At 34.5% G+C, this 26,422-nt stretch overlaps 1 protein-coding gene across 6 annotated transcripts in view; it reads right to left on the reverse strand.

The window, feature by feature from the left end:
• The window catches only part of LOC118199544 (uncharacterized), a 123,325-nt gene that overhangs the window by 18,209 nt on the left and 78,694 nt on the right, over window positions 1-26,422 (reverse strand). For all 6 annotated transcript variants that reach the window (XM_085815029.1, XM_035371434.2, XM_035371431.2 and 3 more), the window contains 4 exons: window positions 25,668-26,025; window positions 18,383-18,528; window positions 9,590-11,124; window positions 1,085-1,223 (listed from right to left, as the gene is read on the reverse strand). In XM_085815029.1, coding sequence (XP_085671155.1) covers window positions 1,085-1,223; window positions 9,590-11,124; window positions 18,383-18,528; window positions 25,668-26,025 — 2,178 coding nt within the window. The remainder of the gene's footprint in view (window positions 1-1,084; window positions 1,224-9,589; window positions 11,125-18,382; window positions 18,529-25,667; window positions 26,026-26,422) is intronic.

Raw genomic sequence — 26,422 nt, forward strand, 5'->3', positions numbered from 1 at the left:
TTATACTGATTGAAAGAGATTTTATTTAATTCGTTACTCAAAAACAGCATGAACGAAATCAATGAGTTTCAGTGTATAACATTCACAGTACAACAAAAGTCACAGTGAACACCTTCGGTTCATACTCCATCTAGCAATAAGGATGACTAGTGCAACTTTTGCAGATAATTATGTGATTTTCTCCTTCAGGTGGTCAAGATTATTAGTTCTTTCATTGTAAATATGACTTTTCAGAAAGCTTCTCAGAATGAAGTTTACCGGTGTTCAGGGAAGAGATCCAGTTCTGCCAATTCATCAATGATTCATCTGGAAATCAATGATGGAATCAGCATGTCAATCGCAAAGTATGATGAAATGGACTGAAAATATTTTTATTTAATTCAGCGTGTATATGTTTTATTATATACACCAATAGCTGATAAAATTCGTACTTGTCTACATCACTTTTTAGAATCATATACGAGAAAAGTTAAATCGTCGATTTCTAGGACTGTGAAAGGTCAGAACATGGATTTATTGAATGGCCTGTAAAAGGGTTTTACCTTACTCTACTAGACTTCTTCTTTTACAGCACTGCAACTATTTTAAGGATTTGGTCTAAAAGTTCTAACATTTCAACTTTACGTCAAGTCGATATAAGAACCACCAGTCGCAGCGAAGCAAACATCTGTCGATGGTTTCGTTCAGTGGCACATTTAAGCGTGTGCAACTTTCCCTTCCCTGATGGGCTATGGCTTAAACCCTGCTACACAGGTGCGAATGGACTTAATGACTTTTATGCCTTAAACCACAAAGATTTATGGCAACAAAACCGTCGTCAGAAGGAAGCCTAACGTGAAAGAACTAATGATCTTGGCCCTGAAGGACAGAATCACAGAAACAACTTCAAATGTTACGTCAGATATTTTTGCCAGAGTATTTGCCAAGATGAACGCTGATATGACGTCTGTCGTGCTGCAGAGGGTACAAATATCAAATTTAATAGTTTTATTCGTGAACTGTTCGAGGAACTGAACATATAGACTAGAGATCGCATGAAATTTCACCATTCAACTTCTTGGAGACTTTGGGAAAGATGAATTACCTTTCCCAAGATGTATCATCTTTCTGCTGTCTACGTCGAGATGATACTGAAGAAGATGCATCGCTACACAGACTCGTCATGGAGGCAGACAGCAAAGACTTATCTATTCTCTGGGATCCGCTGGAAGATTTTATGAAACCTAAAAAGAGAAATTAGCCCTTGAAAAGTTAATTCATAAATACAATAAATTTGGGAAAAACTATTTCACATGAATTAGCTTCAAAATTCTTTTTTTTTTTTTTTTGTTTTTTTTGTTACATATATTCTATTCTGAATACACTGATATATTCGTTCATGGTTGATTGGTTAGTTAACTAATTTCAGTAAGTATAGCAGAGCTGTTTGTCTTAAAGAAAGATGTCTTAAAGAAAGATGCCTTCGGATTTTCTGATGCAAGCCAGCTATTATTCATGTTATATATACGAGAAACATAACGAAAGTTCCATGCAACCAATTCATTTGCCAGAAATTGAATCCCGAATGAATATTGGTGGGCAAATGGGTAAACTCGGTTAGGCATGGTACATTTTAGCTAACAGATTTACACTTAACTCAAAACCTCTAACAGATATAAAGGAATTATCGCTATGTCTGAAGTAAATACAAAACTCGCGGAAAGGTTTTAATAATCTATTTCATTTGAACAGAATTTAGACCATAAATACACTTTCTTGTGTTAACAATATCAGCCACATCTCGTGGTGATGCAACTAAAAGAACAGTCACATTCAAGTTTAAACCTGGAATGGTAGTCCAGGACTACATAATTTAAACATAAATTAAGCTGGCTTAGTAATTTTACCGTGAGCATCAAATGAAGGTGTTGGCCGCTAAGTAATTCAATAATTATAACTTTAATTTAAAGTCTCAGTGAATTCATTACAACAAAACATGTTAACGTTTTCTAGTTGATTAATTTGGTTTAAAACTTCAAAATACTTTTCCTTTGATAAGTTCTCTTTGAAGCTTTAAACAGAGGAGATTAAGAAAATTTTTAATACTCTAATTTTCCCATTTATCTAGTAGTAAGGTATTTAGTTTATCACTTGCCTTTTCTTATGTATTTCATTTTTAAAACATGTTTCAGGAAAATGATAGGATACTTTTAAATATTTAAGCTGCTTTTGTTAGGGTTTAAATTCTATACTAATTTGAATTCATTTTTAAAATTTAGCAGCTCATGGCCTTAATTTTATGTCTAATTTGTTCTGTCGTTTTTTAAGCACACTTTCTAACTGCTTTATTATGCATTACGCTGCTTTATTTTACATTACGCCCAAAGGGGCGTTTAAAAAAAAATTAACGTTTTGAGTGTTACCCTTATTTATTAAATTTCATGTTCTTTGCACTTAAACCATAAAATTCAGTTCAACAGCAATGTCTCAAAATAATTTTAAAATGAGCATATCTTTAGAATTTCCGATACACAGTTCCGCGCGCTGTAGATAAAAAGGTTTCGCCCCCCCCCCGTAGCGTGTTGCCATTGCTCGCTTTTAAATCGTTGAGTTTGTTAATCAAAAATTCGTTAAAGTTTTACAAACTATGAAATCGATAATAAAACAAATCCGAAATTTCAAATTGGATGGCTCTAGGTACCGTCGTTTTATCACAATGAAAGAAACATACATACATTTATGGAGATTATTCATTATTTAATTTCTTCAAATATAATACAGGGCGACTGTATTTGGTGACAACGGTTTGAAAAGTCATACAGCGTTTTAAAGTTTTCAACTCAAAATCGCAAAATGAAAGCAATAGTCCTTCAGGAAAAAAGCCCCTTTGGACTAATAAATTTCTTATGCTTTACTGATACGTACAGATTGCTTTTAAATCGCTGAATTTTAATCAGAAGTTCATTAAATTTTCTCAAAATACGAAATAAATCAAACACAAATTCGACGTTCAAATTTTGGGTTTCCTGGCGCACATTTCGGTGGAGGATTGCGTGTGTTTAAAATTTAGCGGCCGTTACTTTTCCACAATGCGAGGAACATACGTATATATTTACATACATATATACAAAGTCCTTTATTATTTAGTGATAGAGATTAATCTACAAAAAATTTTTAACGCAGCGTTTTACTTCCTTAAAATTAATTTTAGTTCTTGACAGGTTAAATTTTTAAATAACAATCACAATTGCATTAAATATAAAATAAGAATAATTGACTTAAAACATGTTGAATATGAAAGCAGTTAAAATTCTAGATATCAAAACATCTCGCAAAAAAATCTTAGGAAATCTTAGAATACATACCAACCTGTCTGAAGAAGGAGCGGACAGAAATTTTGCTGCAGCACTTTTAACAATGAACTCTTCACGACAGAACAGCCTTGAAAATCTGCAAATTCTGCGGTATATTTTGATGAGCGTTTATCTTTTCAGCTAACACGCGATTATTTGCGCATTTTTAAGAGCTGATCTAAAGATAATATTCCGCAAAATATTCCTTATCACGATAAACTGCGAATGATGCATGACAGTCGAAGCACATAAAATAAACTTTAGGCATTTCATAAGCCTTTTTTGGCTAGAAGCACAAAACTTCTAACTCAAAAATGGGGCCCGGTCATGAAAACCATGCTTAAGCTATCCTGATATGATTCAGAATTATTCTGACGTTATATAATGATCTTTCATTAGCGCCTCAGTAGTGATAATGCAAGGGAAAACTAGACATGAGTTTTTTTTTTGGCTTAAAATGTTTTAAAGACATATCTTTTTTGGGGTTAAATTCTTGTTACGATTCTCGCAGTTTTCGCTGTTACAAAAGAAATACTTTAAGCTAAATTTTGCATTCAAACGCAATCTATTATTACAGAAGTATGTCTAAAACTGTTAACTGCTAATGTTCCGAATTGAAATATTTCATTATTTCAATATAACAAATATATTCAGAACTTTTCTTTGTAATAAAATACAAATTGCTAATCTATAACCAAGCGGGTGAAACAGCTAAACCCTCATAATTCGCTGATGCTAAGGCTTTCGTGTTATTCTCCTTTGTAACACAGAATAAGGATCGTCGGTGCAATGTCTTACCATATGAAGGCACTGCTCCGACAGATTTCATTCAACGGTCGAGCAACAAAGTCTCTGAACAAGGGTAATTCGACCAGGGTTCAAATCCCGGCGAACGGACTAGCCGCATGTTCGTTTTCGTGTAAAGTGGATTCGAGCCTGTTTTCCTTAGAAAGTCCTCTACGAAGACATCCCTCTGCTTAGACAGAAAATCCTCGCGTGCTTTGCTACAGTCTGAAAAATCAAACCAAACACCTTCGTTCTCAAAAGTAGACAGTTTTTTGTTGTCCAGGCATATGACATCGCAACAAATAAATATCAAGGACAATCTTTCAGTAATGTAGCATAAAATAATATCAAATTCCTAACAGACTTGGATAGAATTATCGCTTGATCCGAAGTAACTACAGAGTCTTGAAAAGTCAGTTTCAAAAGTTGAACTTAATAGTCAAGGGCTATACAATTAATCTGACGCGAAATTGGATCAAAACTTCTCACCGGAGCAACACTTTAAATGTCCGCAGCAATAACACAAAGCTGAAGAATCACTCACCATTTTATCAGAGCTGGCGAAATCTAGTAACGTGGCCTCGAGAGGCAGAAACTTGCTCTGTCTTACAATTGCTCTGTCTCTGTCCTACGGCTTAAATACTTTCTGATTTGCATTCTGGTGAGGAAACGGAAAGAAGAAGGGATAGTAAAAGTGAAATTATAAGTAATTAGTTAATTAAAAAAATAATAATTCTACAACTACAAATATATATGATAAATTTTTAGTGTTTCTTATAGTTTTTCTGAAGTTTCCAAAGCACAGGAATGCAGTTTAAAACTCAGGTTTAGAGATTTCTGTAACGAAATCTGATCTCAAACCGGTGACCATGTCACTCTTAATTTACTGAATGGCAGTAATTTCGTCATAAATCCTTTTTTGCCCCACTTACTATGTTTCTCTTTGTCTATCTTAGTCTATAATAGGAGTTAAAACATGATTTTTCGACCATTTAATACATTTCTTTATCTCCATCTTAGTCTATAATAGAATGTAAACATAATTTTTCCACCACTTAATGTATTTGTTTATCTCAGCTATAATAGTAATGTAAACATGATATTTTCTCCCACTTAATATATTTATTCATCTCCATCTTAGTCCATAACAGGAATGTAACCGTGATTTTTCCCCCACTTAATATATTTTTTTATCTCCATGTTAGTCTATAATAGGAATGTAAACATGATTTTCCCCCCTTGCATTTTTGGATAATCCAGCGTTTAATGTCATTTTTTAATTTCTTTTTAATATTTACGATCTGCTTTCGAAACTAGAACTGCATGACCAAATTTGGTTTCAATAACTTCACATTTCCCTAAATTCATGATTACATTTTAAAGACACACGCATGAAAATACTAAAAGGCAAATTTAAGATAATCACAAATGACTAAAAATCTAATTATACCTCACTGCTGATCAATGTTCTGAAATTATTTCACAGTAATTAGTGATCAGATTTTTAAGCAGAGCAAGCCAATGGGCGTTTATCACATAATGTTACCCATCTGAATAAATAACTCTATCAGCAACTTTTAAAAAGGAGGTTGTAAGGTTTATCCTAAGTTTTTAACAGTTATCTTTAGTTAAAGCTACTTTCCTCTCTCTCCTAAATTCAGCTTACAATTTCCTACCAGAAAGTGTTTTTAGAATCGCGGTTAATGAAAATGAGGAAGAGCGGTATTTAAGTCGAAGTTCCACTGACTTCGGTAGAATACGAACTGCGCGAAATTTAATTGAAAACCTCCTTCTTATCTAATCCACGAACTGCGCGACGTTTTCCTGTCCCCTCTTTCTAAGGGTGCTACAAAAAGTCATTTATCGCCATTAATGGGACATTTATTGAGATTACAAGTCTCTATTTCGTTTATTAGATATTGTAAAAATTGTGCATACAAAATAAATATTAATTTAAAATCTGAAGTGTGCTAAAGTAAAAATGAAGTTCTTTTACATTCATTTTAAAGTTTTATGATTCTTAAAAGAATAATGAGCCAAATCTTTTTTATTCTCTATAAGAATTTAAAACTTTCCAAGTTGTAGATTTTAGCTGCTTATATAAACTGTATATATAGCTATATATATTAGCTGCTTATAATATGATAAAATTCACAGATTAATGACGTACATAAAACTGATACATACTCAACCTATCAAATATCAGATTTGTAGCACACCTTCAATACGTTTTCTTGTCTAGATAAACATTAACAAATCTTCTTAGATAGCAGAATGGTTTTAACTTTCAAATTTACCATTTTAGGTAAGCAGTTCTAATTTAATTAAAAAAAAATTCACTTTATCAAATCTAAAAATAGGATTTCTAAGTGGTTCTAAATTCACACTAATATTATTGCAATTAAGCCTTTTTAATATTATTGCCTTTTTAAGTTTTCCATTTTTAATCATTGAAGTTGTTTTAAAGTTATTTAACTTTCTTACAAATTCCATATTTTAATATTAGAAACGTTTAAATATTTATTCTGTTTTCCAGTTACTCTACTGATCTACTTTGCCATACATTTAATTTCTAATACACATTTAATTAATAAATTGATAATTATGAGCATCTGCAGAATTTTCATAATTAACAGAAAAAATTCGAACTCCCATATATTCATATCTTGGAATTTTCAGTTCCTTTTAATACATTCCTTTTTAACATATTGTTGCATAGTATTTAAGTTTTCATGTATGTAGAATTTATATATTTTGTATTTTATTTATGCCAGTTTATATTTAAATGATAATTTTTATAAATTCTTGCATCATAACTCGAGTTAACAAAAGATGTTTCTAACACCTTAACTCGATTATTAATTGATTGGAGATTAACTCGGTTTTCTGTGATGGATACCTCGGTGCAAATTATATGTAACTTTATCCAAAAGCATAGAGTTTATATGGATATCAATAAATTAAGGATTATTTCTCCATCTAATTTTCTTAACATGTTTATTCCAGAATTTTCTTATCACACTGCAGCGCTTAACTTATGAGTTTTCTATAATCATTCAATTTCTCTAGCTATAGCAACCATGGAAGTAAGAAAGGTAAGAAAAGCTAACTTCCTACCTCCATGATAGCAACTATGCATACCTTCTGACAAGGAGTCATATTTTTAACCACTATATTTTAATTCCTGTTGACTACAGTATGTTATTCACTTGCCCAAAAGTGCAACTTTTATTTTACCTCTAAGTAAAATATACGTAAATATACGTAAATCTACGCAAATCTACGTAAAATAGCAATAAAACTTCAGTTATGCGGAACTCCTGACCGACTGCTTGTTTTAGATTGAATGAAATTAAGCTTAATGTTTCTGTTAATTAGCGTGTTTTTAATTTAGTTATACGTTTCTAATTAATTATATATTCAGATATTTCCAAGTATATTACACAAACTTTTGCATCCCAATTTCTAGTTTTTGTTTAAAAAAATAAGCTTTTATTTATTGAGAGGACTGATTGATTATATTAATTTGCAGTATTGTTTACCTAATTCTTTTCTTCTAGATAAATTTTAGAAAAGTTTTCTTAGCATAATAATTTAAATTTATACGTCAGTGTTCCAAACGCATAATAATAATGTTATAACAGATTTCATGCTAAGTTTTTTTTTAATGTAACTGTTAATTTCTACAAACATTTGCATGATTACTTTAATTAACAAAAAATACTTCTAGCACACTTTAACACACTGAGTTACCGAATAATCTTTTGCCCGCCAGTGAACTATATTAAATTTTCCAGTCTAGTTCAGACATCTTGACTCTTATTAATGTGATTTATAAAAAATACAATTGGTATGCTTTATAGTTATTTAATTTATGATATTATTATAATACTCTTTTCTCTAATATTGCAATTAATGAAAGATGTTTGTAATGCTAATATGTATGTTTTACTAATACCTTTTATTTGCTCCTCTTGGCTACAATTGGTTTCGAAAAGTAAAACTGTAATCCTGTAGTTCCTCGGCAGAAAATGGGCGAAGAAATTTTGATTCGCGCAGTTGGAGTATACCCACTGACTTCATTGGAGAGCCAAAAATTCTGACTGGCACGCGTTTGTCATTTGGCTATACTCTCTTTAAGCTATTACTACGCTCGGCCGTATTTCAGGCCCTTGATAGCTTCGCCAGTTTAGTTGATATTTAGGGGTCAACTACTTAGAATTTTGATAGCTTCGGCTATATCTTTTTAGTTAAGTATTAGTTAAGTTTTATTTCTTAGTACTCTTGATTTCAAGCCCTTGATTTCAAGCTCTTGATTACTGCTTTATTGGCGTATGTAGGTTATCTTCTTTATTGGCATATACACTTATTATTGCTTTCATTGCTTTTTTCGCTGCGGGTGATCTGCAGTGATGCCACTGTCATCGATTGAAGAATAAAACCGCTTAATACTGGTAGCCTGATCTGGGTTTAAATCCTGGCCAATGAGCATGGCAGTTTTCGTAGCTTTTCTACGTATAAGGTAAATAAGTGCCAGTTTTCTTAAAAGGTTCTCTACGGAGGCATCGCTTTCCTTAAGCAGATAGTCCTTGAGCGATTTGCCATAATTTAAATAATCCAGTCCTGAGGTGTGCATTGCATTCAGTCACTGACCAGCATACATTGATCGACACGTGATATACGTATTGCTTGTATCACGTGAAACTGATAGCAGTATGAGACATCTGTTTGTAGTATAATCATTTTTAGACTATATTCTGCTCATATTTTTCAAAGATTAATTTTTTTTTTTCCGTTCTACTTAGCTTTTCATACTATCCATTAGTTAACATATATTGCAAAAAAATTATATAACTTTTTGCTTAAAGGTTCGTGAAAATGTAAACATTAATTGAAAATAAATATATTACTAATTATAAGCAATGAATATAAATGAATAAACACCATAAATTAATAGATACATGCATATTAAGTTCCCGTGTGTTGCTTTTAATTCATTATTTTATATCTTCTTACCCAGAAAGAATTAATAATTTAGCAGCTCGATAGCTCTGAAATTTCGGCGAACTGTGAAATAATGCTGCATCTCCACATATTGTTGTTTCGTTAATATCTTTTACACTGCCTAATATAATCATCAGGGTTTCTTGCTGCTGCAGACATGAAAAATGAGCGAAGCTCTCTCCGGAAATCGAACTCTGGACATCTCAAACACGCATCAAGTATACATTCAATTACACCACGAAAGCATGCGGAAAGGAGCGAAAAAATACATTATAGCCCATTTATAGTGATACAACATCTAATAATTTACCTGATCTTTTAGAGAAGCAGATAATACTTTTCCTTTTAAAGTGAATATTTAAAGTTGGAAGATCCTCTTTATTGGTATATAAATCCATCTATATTCATGTTATTAATTTATCAATAACTACTTAAAAATTTCATTATTTTATAAATAAATAACTTACCATCATTCATCTTTCTGTGATCTGTTAAACTCTCCGATTTGCTGGACTGTCGGCAAAAGTCTCGAACAGAGCTTGATGATGAATCATAACCTGATCTTAAAGGCAATGATGAGGAATCTATGCCATGGGGTGAAGTGTGTGGCAAGTTATGAGAGGATAATTCATTTATCACACACTGGTAAGCAGGTACTGTAGTCAACTGAGTACCCGAAGCGATCAAGCCATTTGCAAAGCGTGGCAAGCGAGGAGTTGGCTTCACGACATCTTTAGAATAAGAATTTACTTGTCCATTCCATCCCCTCGTTTCAGTTACCATAATCATTTCTGATGGCTGTGGGAGTGTCGGTCGCGGTTTCTGCGCGACAGGAGGAGGAAGTTGATGATTATTACGATCTGTTTCTTGATTTCTGCTCGTACGAGAGTTCGACACATCAGCAAAATTAGCGGGGGTCTGGTGACACCCTTGCTGATTGTGCGCCTGAATCGACTGGTTGAAATTATACAGAGTATTACCTACAAGGTGATTAGCATAAACTGGACTATTACTATCAAGTGAATTTTCTTGGACTCCTCTTAAACTATTTTTAGAACATGGGCGAGATGGATGTTGCTTTTCGTAAAGCAAACCATTAGGCATTGTTGAGATTCTCTGTTGCTCTGACAAGTGGTCATTTTTTGCACTGTTCACTGGTTGAAAAGAAGTCTGGTGATTAGCATAAATAACACCATCATCATTGATTAATTGGTGCTTTCTAGATTCGGAAGGTGCAGAATTTTTACCTAAACTAAGATCAGAACAGATTGCGTTATGGTTCCCATACAACTGTCCGTGTTCATTATATTGTCCTGAAGATATTTCTGGATGTCGACGACTTCGACGATCAAGAGAATTAATTGATTCTGCCGGTCTTGAGCAAGCCAAGAGTTGCTGATTTTTAAAAGTACCTGTGCTATTACAACAAGAAGAAGAATTTTGTTGACGACCGACGGATGGCGAAGGCTGCGAACGAGGACCTGAATTTGACGGCAATTCTTTTCTTACATCATTGTTGCACTGCTGCACACCATTAAGCATCTTAGGTGATACTTGTGGTATACGATAAGGTATAGCCAAGTGATCAGAGATAACAGGTTGACTGTTTACATATGAATTTGTATCAACAAAAATCTGCTGGGACATATCTCCATGCGACGATACTCTATGATGTTGCCTCTCATAATCATTTGGACCTGGACTATAATTCCTTTCTTGGTGTCGATTATAAGAAGACATTTCGCTTCGCTTTAGTGTTTCAACATCTGGGTAAGTACCAAGGGGTCCTGTTCGAAGCATAACTACAGGAGCTGGCATGGGACGGGATTCATATCCTTGGCTGAGAGGACGAGGACACAGTTTTCCACTTTTTGAGTACCTTGGTTCATAATTCGATGATCCGTTTGCAGATGACTTAGAAGATGGAGGATAACCATTGGAAACAGTTGGCGATCCACTAATTGCCATAGGATAACAGCGTCTTAGTAATCCATTGGCATCGCTGAAAAAAAAAAAAAAAAAAAAAAAAAAGAATTTTGTTTAAAATTTTTTGATAAACAAAATGTTGTATACGTTTATTTTAAATCAGAGATGAACAAAACTTAACTAAGCTATAATATCTTCTAACAATTTATAAATTACACATGAAAAAATAATACACGTGAGAGCTTCCCCAAAATTACCTTTTTTCTAGTAAGGTAATTTTTGAAAACAGATCCCATGAAAGAGAATTGAAGAATAAAAGTGTAAACCCACAAGGTGAGACAGCAAATTTTTCTTTTTTTTTATATTTTGGAAGTATTACAAAAATTAATGGATATCGAACGCTTTAATACCTATCCCGAGACTTAATCCTACGCATATCACTTGATTAATGATTTAATGATTTAATTAGTTTCTAATAGAATATGAAAATGAAAATATTAAATTAATCTAATTCTAATACATTGCTAGGCATTAAAATTTTACTGATTATGATCTATTAGTTTTATCCAGTTCTAGGTTAGTGCTCTAAGGTTTCAGTCCTGAATATGACGTGAAGGAATATGTAATAATAACTAATATGAAGGCAAATCTCTGCACGTCATATTGACGGGTGCAAATAGGCTGAATTGATTATGAGAAAGCAAGCGAAAGCTATCTTTTTAAAGACAGGAATCTTTGTAAAGAGAAGGAAAGCTGATTCGTATTCACTGCGAAAACTATGAAGACGCCCATAGGCATCAGTTTGGATTCTAGTTTAAATCTCCAGCTATAATCTGCGATTAAAATCATAGGCTGCGTATCTAGTTTTTTAATAAAATGAAAAACATTGAAAATTTTACTGACTATACAAGTTCGATGTGTAGCTTTTAGAAGATTCCTAGCTTTTAGAAGCTCGGAAGAGAATGCGACAACTCAGAAAATCACATTTATAGGCACAAGTAGGTTGATAGGTAGATGATTAAAGGAAAGTACATGAGGTCTGTCTTCTAGACGACAGGATCCTTCAAGAAGAAATTTTTGATGAAAAATGGATTCATAAATAATGTTATACATTGCAAAAATCATGGAAACGATATAGAAATGATCTATGACCTGGGATCCGACCCTTGATCGAATACCAATATTCAGCTGTCACTACTCGGCCACAGCACCTGAAGCAGACCCACGTGAGGCAAGAGAACCTTGATACAATAGCGGATACCGGTGACTGAACCGCCTTGGCAGATGTGGAGGTCAGTAAGGCTACCAAGCATCATACCACCCCAAACGAGAACTCTGGAACCATGAAAACGATTCCTTTCAGTAATATTGGAGGGGTGATTGTGTGTTCCCTTTTCTCATCAGATATGTATATATCTAAAATCTCTCGTCAGACTGAATCGGATCTCATCAGCACTGGACTTCACTCCTGTTGTGTTCAGTTTTTGTGTTCCCGCCACCACAGAAACTACCGCCTTACATGAGCAAGAGTTAACGGCACATACCATACTGGTCGTCGTGCATATAGATCACATTTGTGCAGCTAACTGGATCTTTAAAAATGTGATATCGGAAGTTCAGCAGGCCGTTGCATGCGCCTTACGATATATCTCGCTGTCTGCCGCCTGCAGAATAATATATCGGTCGTCTACAGCTATTGTTGCTCGTGCACGACCATTGCTGAAAGCTCGAAAAGCTGTTCCTGCCGTTTGAAATGCTTTCCAGGCTCGTGAAACAAAGCTGTGAGCGATACCGTACTTCTCCGCTACACTTGTCACATTTAGAGATTCTTCTGCCTTTCTAATGACTTTTGATAAAATTCATCATTTTAACCGTATAATATCACCGCTAATAAATTTCGGGGATCACTTTCTCTTCTGTCAACGTTTAGTACACGTAATTTCACTGCGTGACCAACTTTACCAGAAGCTAATTTAAAATTTGAAACTCAAGTTTTTTTTTCTTTTTGCCCTGTGATTTTAAACCTTCTTTAGCATTTATTCTGTGTTTCCTTATTTGTCCTTGCTGCTTAAAATATTTGTCTGGATTAAAGGGACTGCTGCTCCATCTTCCTTTTGAGTCTCAAAATTAACTTCAGGTAGAGGATAATTTTGTGATGGATCGTTATTGCCTCACCAGAACCATTTTCTATTTCGCTATTCGCGTTTTCGAAAGCTTTATTAACTGTCTCGATTAATGTCTGAAGCTTTTTTTCGGTTCCAAGATGTTCGGTACAGTCGCTCGGGAAAGGTGTTTTCAGACCTACTTTGTACAGGCGTCCCAAACATTACTTCGCAAGGAATACACGGAATACTTTCATGAAATGCCTAATTTTCTGTACAGGGCTTAACCATTCGGACCATTTACTGGTTTAATTACTATCCAACAAAGAATTTAGCAGTTTTTCTATATCCTACATTGCACGCTCAACCGAACCTTGAAGATGGCTGTTTGTAGGTTTCTTTTCTGCATAATTTTCAGAGCGGCCACATTGCCCAAGCTTCTTCTACGATGTGGTTATTGAATTCACAGCCATTGTCACTTACACTGGGGGGGGGGAGGTTCCAAATATAGTAAAAATTTCAATTAGGTGATACGCAAACTATTTTGCACGTTTGGTTTTTAGGTCACGCAATTGTATGAAATTCATCAAGTGGTCTTGATAGACAAATTTAAGCTGATAGACAAATATAAATATAATAGACAAGCCATTATTTGGTTGCGACTGCATTTCAGTTATGACAATCTGGCATCTTGCATTCATCTCTTGAAACAACAGTGGCCTAACAACAAGTTCTTTCTTGGGTACCTTTGATTTTTTTTTTTGATAACTTTCACATTAATTTAAATAAATCCTCATTTCGTCAGTAGTAATATTTGTTTACTTTTTTTAAAGTTCCTTTAACATTCTGTTTCTACCACCATCATCTATTCATAAGTGCACCTCATGAATTATAGCATAAAATTCTTCAACCGTTCAAAAGTTCTTCAACGTACAACGTAAAATCTAACATTGCAACTGTCTTTACTTTCGGGAAAAGTAAGTTTTTCCACATTGCCTATTTACATTACGTCGGATCGTTTTGGCCTCTGATAATCTTCCATTCCCCCCCCCAACACACACTATTTTTGTTTTCACTATTATTCACTTTTTTTTAACACGTCGTCATATCTTTCTATCCTCAGAAAACCAATGTTTGCATTTTTAGTGTCCATGTAATGGACTTGGAATTAACTAACTTGGAATTAAAATGGTCAAGCATACCAGCCATTATTCAATATTTTATAATCCACTAGCGGCCAAGCGGTAGAGTCGCTAAACGCTGGTTGTTCGGCCCGGGATTCGAATCCCGGCGAAAGTGCTAACAGCATGGGCACTTTCGTGGTTTTCTTCATTTGTAATACGTATGCGAGCCAGTTTCGCTCAGAAAGCCTTCTATGAAAGCTTCCCTGCCCCTAGATAGATAGCCCTTGGGTGCTTTGCCATAATCATATAAACTAAGCTAAACTAAGCCAATCAATATTTAATGAAATACGATAGAGGTAAAGAGGGTCAAAGAAAAAAATCTAGCCGCACACACATACACACACACACACACACACACACAAAAAAAAAAAAAAAAAAAAAAAAAAAGGAGAGAGGTGTGTAGCTTAAAAAAAGAGTGGGATTGGCAAGAACTGTTTTATTGCTGTCATCGTACACACTTCCTCTATCCATGCGGCCAGTTTCAACTCAACCGATCACGCCAGTTGGGAGTACTGCTACATTGAGTGAACACGTGCAACTGCATTCTACCGAAAAACTGACTAATGTAAAATCCGAACGGCGAATCAATATCAAATTTATTGTGAAACTTAAGAAATCAGCAACGGAAACATTTCAAATGTTAACCGAGGCTTATGGAGATGAAACATTATCTCGTGCACGTGTGTTTGAATGACATAAGGGACAGTGTGGAAGATGATAAACGTGCAGGGCGCCCAAGGTCAGCGATTACTGACCCAAACATTGCCAAAGTTCGTAATGTGATCCGGGGTGATCGAAGATTAAGAGTTCGTGTAGTAGCGGAGTTGGTTAACTTGGACAGGGAAGCTGTTCGATGCATTTTAACTGACGAATTACATATAAGGAAGATTTGTGCGAATGATTGTTCCAAAAGTTCTGTCCCATGACCAAAAACAGTGCCGTAAAGACGTGTGTGTGGGCATTTTAGAACGCTTTGCAAACGAGCCAAATTTGTTAGAATCTGTGGTAACATGTGATGAGACATGGATTTTTACCTAGGACCCAGAAAATAAGCGCTAGTCGATGCAGTGGAAGTCTCCAGGAACCCCAAGACCCCCAAAAGCAGACGTGTCAGAATCAAAATTCAAGGCAATGTTAATTGTCTTCTTCGACATTAAAGACTGAGTGAGTTCCCAGTGGTCAAACTGTTAATAAACATTACTACATTGAAGTGCAAAAAGACTTCGTAAAAAAATTAGGAAAAAAGACCATAGTTGTGGAGTGATGGACGGCTGTTGCACCAGGACAATGCACACGCTCATGCGGCCCTATTTGTCAAGCAGTTTCTGACCAGCAAAAACATAATGGTGATATAGCATCCTCCTTATTCACCTTCATACGACTTTTTTATTTCCTACAGTTAAATCTTGCTTAAAGGGAAGCCATTTTACCTTAGTTGAAGAGGTTCAGGCAAAAACGAAAAATCTCCTTTCTTTAGAAAAAGCTTAGGGGGGAGTTCTCAACTGATTGAGAACCCCTGATATAGATTGTCTGTGTAGTATTTTATAGATTTTAATGAAGGGACTTGTGGCCTATTAATCTTCATCCTCGCGATAAGAATGTGTAAGATGGCAAAATATTGGCAGTACGTCCCGAATTCAATTTCCAGCCAAAAAAGGCTAGCTGCATGGAGTTTCCGTTTTATACTGATGAAATGAGAGGGATGTTTCTCGATCTGGCTCAACTTGGTACAGAATTAGCGATTTCTTCCCCTTTAAGAATAAAATGGGAATAAAACTTCCAAGACTGGATGAGGAACGGCCAGGGACAGCACCAAACCAGAGAATATATATGTATAAATCAAACGGATGGGTTAATATTGACGATAATATTAGCATTGCATACGTGATATTCCAGCCTACTTAAAGATGTTTTGAGCCCACCAACGGCTAAAAGGTCACTGAATACTAGTAGTTCGACTTGGGTTCGATTTCAGGCAGATGTGCTGGTTGTGTGGACGTTTTCGTGGTTTTCTGCGTGTGTACCGTGGATAAGAGTCAGTTTCTGTTAGAAAATCCAGCACAAAATCATCCCTTGGCTTAAAAAAATAACCCTCATGTTTTACCATAATAAACCAAACCAAACCGAAGATACCTTGCGCATTAATGTATCTGCTTTAAGGCGAACTCATTTCTATACCTTTCTATTATGCGACAAGTTGCCGCCGAGTTATGCACATGCGCTGCTGCCAGCTGTCTGATAGGATAATCAACAATCTGCACATTCAAACATATAATGGTCTGGATCGTCGCATGTTTAATGATGTTTTTCGCGATGCCCGAATATGTGGTGATATGTTATGAATGGTCAATGTCCTGTGAGGAAATGTGTAATTCTGTGTAACTGTTATTAGTTAGCTTATTTTGATGTTTTAACCTTTCGATGAAATGGCTACTGTTATACACAAATCATTAAAAATTATAGAGGACAAAGCGATAAAAGTTATTTCATTATAGATGAACACCAATGGTTCATAGAATTTTGAATAAACAAGTTTTATTTTGTAGAATGCCATATTTTATTGAAGTACTCGGCTCAATTCAGAATATTTAATTAAAATTTTTAAGACAACGGTTCCCACCTCATTTTCAAGGTGTACGTTGCGAGCAGTTCGAACTTTCTGTAAAAAGCTACCTGGTTGATACTTCCAGTAGCCATATAGTCTCAAAGATTAAGCCATGCATATTTAAGGACGTGCCGTATTAAGAAGAAACACCGAATGGCTCATTATGTCAATTATGGTTCTTTGGATCATAACTTACTAGGATAACTGTAGTAATTCTGAAGCTAATATATGCAGCAGAGCTCCAGATTTCGTGGCACGAGCGCTTAATGCAGCTCTCTTCAGAATGAATGTATCGTTTTTTTCTATAGCAGAATGTTTAAGAGAACTAAAATAAGTACTGGAAATGGTAGATAAACATCGTCGTAAGTTATGTAACCGCCTTCCCAACTGCAAAGGAAATAAAGTAATCTGCTGGCATCGAAATTCCAGGTAGCAGTATATAAATGACCAAAAATGCAAAGGTGTTAAACAGCGTAGTGAAACGTCCAACATTGTTAAATGTTGGAACTTAGTATTCAGACTCTTTTATGTAAGGTTCTTTTTTTTTACAGCATTTATTGAAAATTTCTGCACGCTGGCCGTTCATCCTGACATCTTCGATCGCTGGACAACATGAGCACAGGGTAATTTCATCATTTGGCAACATATGAAAGAAGGTTCATTTATGAATGATCTTTTAGGATCACTTTATCAAATAATAATTGTTGTTGACTAATACTCACTTGTCTGACCTATAGTCAGCCCAAGCCCACGAAATTTTTCGTGGCAAGGAACGCAAGGTTAAGCCTGCCGTTGGCAACAGCCTTGAGCACCTTACAGGTGATAGTGCGACTTAGCTCAGTTCCGTTCCCCAATTTTGATGGAGAGCACTCCGGGGGGGCGGGTCCGAGGGTGTCCCACCCCTCTTCCTCTACCATCTACCTCTTGAGAGGACTTTTGGCTCGCCGCATATTTAGAGTGCCCCATGCCGTATAGCCATTATACATTTACAAACATCCATTCCTTCTCCGGAATTCGAAACGGGGCCCTTCGGCACGGCAATCAATGACGCTAACCACTATACTGGCTGAGCGGCTATAATCATTGGGTGACAGCAGCACATTGTAATCGTGTGCTGGCCTGTGGCACGATGAACATGCAGAGCAATATAATTTGTCGACCACGAGAAGAGACTTGATTTCGCCTATTAGGAAGGAGAGCTCACTTCACTGCAGATAACATATTTAAACTTGCAAATGAGTGAATCTGAATTTCATTGTTATAGAGCAGGTGCAATGAGTTTCGGTTTACCCCAAGTGAGATGATGGGATAGTCCGGCACCTCGTGGTATACGCGTGGCCAAGTTTCTTCTCGTGATAGACAGTTTAGAATATTTAATTAAAATTTAACTACTGTAGAATCAGGAAAAAAAATACGTTATTGGAATATAAAATCTTCTTGTACCGTCTGGGCAGGCTGTTAGAGTTTGATACTATTCCGTTCGTCAAAGCGGTTGCAGGCTGTGGCGGACGGCGCCCTGGTACTGGTGGAGGAGGTCTAACATCTGGTCTTCCATGAAGATTTCTGGGTCCTTCGTTTCTTTCTGGATCCTAAATAAATACAGCGACAATTTATACTAGATATCAGAACTTTTCTATAATGTTAATATTACATTTTTAATATACAAGCCTTTGGAAATGCATTAAAAGTCTGTTACTTTTACTGGGAAAAGTAAGTCTCCTTGCAAACGTATAACAATGCACACAGTGAAAATATATGATCACTTACCTCATAAGGCATTGCCCATTGTTTGACTAGATTATGATAACCGAATGCATGTACTTTGAATTTAATATCATCAGATGATGCAAAATGCTCCGAGACGTTTCGAATCAACAGCAAATTAAGAAAGAATATAGAATCTGGATACCGAGAGAAACAATGACGAAGACTGGAGAATGCCACCTTTCGTTCAATTCCTTTGATTTTTAGTTCAAAAGGGCAAAATTTGCCCTGAACTATTTTGCGTTGAAAACTATAAACGGCGAATCACTTTTCAAATTGATGCCACCAATATTATATTTATATTATATTTAAAGAAATTAAATAATGAAGAAACTGCATGAATGTATGTATATATGTGACAAAGCTACGGTACATAGAGCCATCAAAATTTGAATAACGTAATCTTCCATAGAATATGGGCATGTGTAAGCCCTAATTTGAATTTGAAATTAGTTTTATTATCGATTTCATATTTTGTAACACTTCAACGAATTTTTGAGTAAAAAAAAACAAACGATTTCAAAATGATAATAAATAAATAAATAAATAAAAAACTGAAAGGTTTCAGATTTTAAATTACGCCCAAAGGGGCGTTTTTTTAACGTTTTGTGTGTACCTTTATTTATTTAATATCATGTTCTTCGCACTTAAACCATAAAATTCACTTCAATAGCAATATCGCAAAATAATTTTAAAATGAGCCTATCTTTAGAATTTCCGATACACATATCCGCGCGCTGGAAATAAAAAAATCCCCCCCTCATAGAGTGTTGCCATTACTCGCTTTCAAATCGTTGAGTTTGTTACTCAAAAATTCGTTTAATGTTTTACAAAATATGAAATCGATCAAATTCCAAATTTCGTCTTCCACATGCCCATATTCGTAGGAGGGTTAAGGCATTCAGAATTCGATGACTCTATGTACCGTTGTTTTATCACAATGCGAGAAATAGACATACATTTATGTAGATTTTTCATTTTTAATTTCTTCAAATATAATGCAAAACTCTAACATTTGGTGGCAACAGTTTGAAAAGTGAAACGGACATTTATAGTGATCGCAAAATCGCAAAACGAAAACAATAGTCCTTTAGGGACAAAGCCCGTTTGTAATAACAAGCAATGGCAACACTAAAATAAATAAATAAATAAATAAAATTAAATAAAAAAAATTAAATCTCCAGCGCCGGCGAGACTCTGCATCGGAAATTCTAAAGATATGCTCATTTAAAAATTATTTTGCGATATTGCTGTTTAACTGATTTTTATGGTTTGAGTACGTAAAAAATAAAAATTTGTGTGTTAAATGTAACACACAAAACGTTAAAAGAACGCCCCTTTAGGCGTAATTTAAAATCTGAAACCTTTCAGATTTTTTTAAAGTTTTTTTTTTTTTAATTCATTTACAATAGTTCTACTGTGCAGCTGTAAAATGTATTCAGATCATGTTATATAACAAAATAAAATGGCGGCAAAAGAAGCAGATATGAAAGGGAAGTCTTTTAGTCAACGTTTGCAAATACTGGTCCCACAATAAATGTCAGATCAAATTCCTATCTACTAATTACGCTCATGCAGTTATTGTGATTCAGCCTTTGATGTGAACAGAGGTACTAGTTTAAGAAGTGAAGGATTGTTTGATTTCTTTATCTGTGCGTAAAATTATTCGTTTAATTCTTTGCATAATATTCATGCTCAATGTGGATTTCTTAGGTCTTCGAGTGTTTTTTTCCCTAAGAAAATAGCTCTCTCTAAGTTCTTTTTCACAATTAACTACTACAATTAAGAAATCTAACCTAATCTCTCCAAAGAAGGGAGTAGAATTCTTTTCTAGGAATGGGGGGGGGATACAATTAAAATCTACTTTTAAATTTTCTAAAACGTAAGCGACATAACGAAACGTTTTAAACGTAACGAAACGTTTTAAAACGTAAGCGACATAATTTTGAAATTAAAGCTGATGTTAGTCTTATAACTCGAAACTAATTTGTTTGCAGTTTCTTAACTGAAGACAACTAAATAATTATTAAAGAACATAGATCCCCAAATGTAACGAAATGCATCCTTTTAGTCTAAAAGTACATCTATCAGGACTACTATTTCTTCTAATTGCCTTTGCAAACATAATTGGAGTCCTGAGTAGGAACAGGGAGTTTACTTAAAACTATGTTCGTGCAACTGTAGAAGATACGACACACATGGAAAGGGTTTAACTACCCTTTATTTCTCACAGTTTACAGCCGTTCCCGCACTTCGAGATGCAAAAATCAGTACTTATGGTCTGAAACGTGGAAGATAAGAAATTAAACTAACTAATTAAATAAGAACTAAATTCAGATATTTTACAAAGATTAGTAACGCGGGGATTGGCTTTTCAAACTCTACGTATGTAGTGAGCAGAATGCGGGAAACTATAATACGTCTTCAAGTATCAAAGAGAACTAAGTTCTGGCCTCAGAGGCAGACAGGAGCTGACTGAGAAGCGCGCGCGAGGTAAGGTAGCGAGAAGTCTCTCTCCTCTTGGCTATAAGCCACAACTTAAATACTTACAGTTTGCAAGCTCAATTTGCAAAACCAAATCTGTTCGCGTTTATTCTGGCCGGAAATGGAAAATAAGAGAGGATAGCAAAGTTTTAAAATAAAATAAATAGTAAAACTTAAAATCTTTGAACATCCACGAAATTTGTATAATTTTCTTTTTAATCTATATGTTTTTATCCTATCTCTATGCATTTACGATGTGAATTAGGTAGCATAGATGTTATAAGTATATGCTAAGAATGTTAACTTGAGCAATAAGGGAACACACAATTAAAAATAATCTAGTGAATAAATTTGCTTTTCATCTTAGGCTTTATTCCCTTCTTAAATGTGAAGTCTGACATCTTCTAGTCCGTCATCAAGTCTTCATCTGAGTGACAGCTTTGCTTTACCTATGCTAGTACAAAGATCCTTCTCTTTACGACCACGTCTCTAAAACGATACCTTTGAAAATGGCCAGTATTCATGAGACTATGAAGAAATATCGGTATTGAACTTTGCTTCTTTAAGATGATTATCCAAACAGAATATCAAAATCTTCTAAGGAATCGCCTTTCAGAGAATTCACTGCATCTCCTCAAGTTAAACTGTATTAGACATTATTAGTAAAGAAACCGTGACCCGTCAAAATAGCAGAGGACCATCAATTATTTTTAATTTTACGTCCGTTCTTTCACGAACTCTTGGACAGGCAACATAATGTTGACCGTGTCCAAATGCAGACTCAGGTAAAAAATGTCAACACGCTTAAGCGTTTGGCCCTGAGACTTATACATGGTCATAGCAAAGGCAAGTTTTACAGGAAATTGTTTACGTCTCAATTGAAACGGCAACCCCGTGCCGTGGCAACTTCACCCCATTGGCTAGTACAGCTACGCAAGCAACTATCGGCGACAAACAGACACTTAAGCCGCATATAATAAAGATATTTATTTATTTCATTCTTATTTGTTTTTTCATCGTTGCTGGTTTTTGCCGACTGCATATTTCCGAATTCTATTATATATAGATGTTAAATTTATTTGTTAAATGTTAAATGCACGTGCTGTTGTATTTTTAATTTTTCCGGCTTAACTTTCTCATAATATTCGTCACGCGCTGCACTGCACGGGGAATAAAACAATTTACAGTTACGAAGCATCCAATAAACTATCGGCGGCAAACAGACGTCAAATTTATTTATTAAATGTTAAATGCAGGTGCTCTTGCATTTTTTATTTTTTCGGCTTAGCTTTATCATAATAATCGTCACGCGCTGCACTCCACGGGGTATAAAACAATTTACAGTTACGCAAGCAGCCAATAAACTATCGGCGACAAACACTTAAGCCGCTTATATATAAGCTTTATGCAGATTTTTCATTATTTAATTTCTTCAAATATAATGCTGGCCTCTAAGATTTGGTGGCAACAGTTTGAAATGTGAAACGGACATTTATAGTGATTCAACGCAAAATCGCAAAACGAAAACAATCGTTCTTCAGGAACAAAGCCCCTTTGGACTAATCTCTACATATAATATAAGAAAGAGTCTGTCTGTGTGTGTGTCTTTCGTTCGCGCTGCGCGTACGCTAATAGACCGACGGCTACAAAATTTGGTACATAGGTGCATCTAGACAAGAGCCAGTGCACCTCGAAGCGATTTTTTCGAAATTCGAATTTTTTTTTTATAATATGTTTTGTGACGAAATCGCGTCATTTTTGAGACATAATGGGGCTATAGGAAGGCGAGATTTTACTCTACACACTCCATCTTCACATCGTTATAAAACGTAGGACGAACTTAAAATAAATTTTGTGTTTCAATAAATCGATTAAATACGAATTTATTTAACAAAGGGAGCTTAACACCTTTTCAACGGGATTTTTTCTAAAAAAGTTTATTTTTAAAAATGTACAGTTTGTTTTTCTTTGATTTTTGGACACGTTAAACTTTAATCCTTGCGACTACTTTTAAAAAAGAATTCTGGAAAAATGATAATATTTTGTATTTAAAAAAAATCTTCTTTAATGAAGCTTCCGAGTACACTTCTCACATTTCACATCTTTAAAAATGTGATTTTGGCAACAATTTTCCTGTCTTATTGTTGTTAATAGATTTTTGATGAAATCGCATCATTTTGAATAGTTTCATTCTTTTAGAAATATGGGTTTGGCAACAATTTTTCATCGTATTTCTTATGTCACTATTTTTAAGAGATTGGCATATTTAATTGTCATTTAAATATATATATATATATAATATATCAAGCAAGGTAGTAATTATAATTAAAAAAAAATTTGGTCTAAAAACATCTTGCGCAATATGCTGCAAAATAAGTAAAATATAAAAATTGTAGTAAGCTCGCCTAAAAGTTACCAAGAGCTGCTGCTCCAAAAAGTTTAACACGTTTTAAAAAATTAATACATATGAACTTTTTCGCTACAAATTTTTGTAGCGAAAAAGTTTCAATTGTCTGTTTCGGCGAAACACGTAATGGGGTTAGCTTGATTCGACGTTCAAATAAATGAAATTTCCCTTGAAAAGCCAGTTTGGAAGTCGAATTGGGCTAATTTACCATTTTCCGCTTAACTTTTTATCTGATTCTGTTTTTTTAATGTTTTACATGTCTAATGGTTTGATTTTCATATGTATTAATTTTTTAAAACGTGTTAAACTTTTTGGAGCAGCAGCTCTTGGTAACTTTTAGGCGAGCTTACTACAATATATATATATATATATATATGTGTGTGTGTGTGTGTAAGATAAAATTATATGAATCAGAATTATAATATAACTATAAACATTAATTCTTCCTCTCTATTCTAAAATCGTAATAACTTCTCTGCATTGCGTCATTTCTAGATCACTCTATGGCCCGCGCAGTTCTGATGACATAATAATTGGGAACTGAAATTGCCATTGTAAACCAAAACTTTTCTCTTTGCCGTGCTTCCATCTTTCATAACTACGCACTTCAGCTTTGCTCTCTACGATGCTAAGATGTAATTTCGCTGGCTTGCTTTCTATCTCAACAATATCAAAGATGTAAATCTTCTGTGGAAAGGCACGACTAGAGTGCCAAGTGATTGTGGCCACAAATATCAGTTGCAAATAAAAATGGAATTAAAACTGCCTCGACTGCCAAGTTCTTTAGATATTACCAAGTTAGCATTACTAGCATACTACGCAAACAAAATTTTCATCAATATGGGTCTAATCACGCATCTAGAGTGTTCCGTCTTTTCCTTTGCTTTTATTATGACATATATATATAAAATACAGTTTTATTTTTATTTTTATTTTTTTATTTATTTATTTATTTATTTTTTTTTTTGATAAAGTTGTTCTGTAGAGTAAAATTTTGCGCGGAATTTTATGTTTTTTGAGTTTCTTTCATGTTACTTTTTGCTTATTTCACTGTTTGTAAGATATTGAAAGGTTCTGCATGATTTTTTTTTCTTCAACGGAAAGTTGGTTAATTTTTTATTAGGATAATTAATATTTGTATTAAGGGATATAGCTTATTTCATTGTAATTTTTTTCTCTTGAAAATATAAGATAAAATATCATTAATTATACTTTGTTTTTCAGAATTTTTTGTTTTTTGTATTCTTTTATGTTATTTATTGCTCATTTCAGTGTTTTTAAGATATTGAAAAGTTTTGAGTGATTTTTTTTAGGAAACAAAGTTCTTAACCTCCTTTATACCGTTTGAGTTCTTAAAATTTTGCAAACGGAAGTTGGTTAATTTATTTATTAGGATAATTAATATTTGTATTAAGGGATATTGCTTATTTCATTGTAATTTTGTTATGCGTAATAACTTTTTTTTTATGAATGCATTCATTCTGTTCTGCAGAGTAAAATTCTACGCAGTTTTTAAATTTAACGTTTGGTGTTTCCTTCAGCCATTTTTTCCGGTACATTTAAAAGCCAGACGAAGACTGGCAGCGAAGCTGCTAGTAATTAAATATTTCAAGGGTTATGGAATGGCGTCAGGATTTTATTCAAAGGCGAGAATGATTGAATGAATATACATTCAGGTACTTTCTAAGTAAGAATGATATTACGACTGATGATTAGAAACTGGTTACTTTTTGCTATTAATTTTACGGACTAAGCACTAGTTGTTACTTTCCAGGCTTGAAATGTTTGTTAAGAATAAATAATTAAATGACAGAAATTCCTTTTAGCGTTAATGTTTTACTTTCCCTTTAAACAAAAATATAAAAATTCTCAAACACGCTGTGAATGGGTTGTCAGTTCATGACTTGATTGTATGTGTTTACTAATGCATATTATATACCCGAAGGAAAAAAGAAAGCCATACTTTTAATCTGATAAGTCATTTTTATTTTTATTGAAAAACTAAAGCTTATTTGTAAAATAAATAAACAAAAAAATCAATAATTTGTATCCAAAATTTTCCTTATTACTTACTATTCTGACGCCTCTGGTGCTGCAGTCAACTGTTAATTTCTCTGTGACTTGCCTTGGGCTTGCATCACCAAGCCGAGTTTGGTCGTTCCCTCTGGGCCCTGCGAACCCTTGAAGGCAAGATTCCGTCTGCTCAAGGCTCCGTTTCGATGAGTACTTCTCCTGATGCACTCTCAGCTGAAGAGGTACATGGTTGGCAGGCTTTGGCGGTGATTCATAATGCAAGCGCATTCTCGAATGATCTTCAGGAGACCAGCTTGAACTACTATTGGATCCACTCGGTTCATATTGGTCATCTGGCCACGGTTTTCGGATTTGCTGATCGCTGGACGAAGTGGGAGGATAGCGTTGAGGAAGAGGCCTAAAAGAAGCAGAAGCCTGGTTAAGTCGGATAAATATTTCTTCACTCCTTCGATTCATTTGCAGTGAAGCGTAAAATTAACCCAAAATAAACGATACTAAACTTTCTTCCAGCTATTGGTAGTATTGGTATGATTATTTTAAGACATCTTCACGGACATTGAGATGTTAATAATATTAGCTCTCTTATATTATATTGTCTTTTTTCTTTGCTTCAAGACATTATGCAGTAAAAAAAAAAAAAAAAATGTATTTCAAGGAGTAATATCTTCAGTGTTCCTAGCAGTGCATTTTAAGTAATAATGCATCTGCAGTCCCTGACATTATCCATCAAGGAATAGTCGGTGTTGTGATTCATGATTTCCAAGACTACCTCTAAATGGATAGTTTTTGAAACT

This window comes from Stegodyphus dumicola, chromosome 4, assembly GCF_044657685.1.
Source record: "Stegodyphus dumicola isolate Sdum_Otavi_A_Nest chromosome 4, ASM4465768v1".
Lineage (NCBI taxonomy): Eukaryota > Metazoa > Arthropoda > Arachnida > Araneae > Eresidae > Stegodyphus > Stegodyphus dumicola.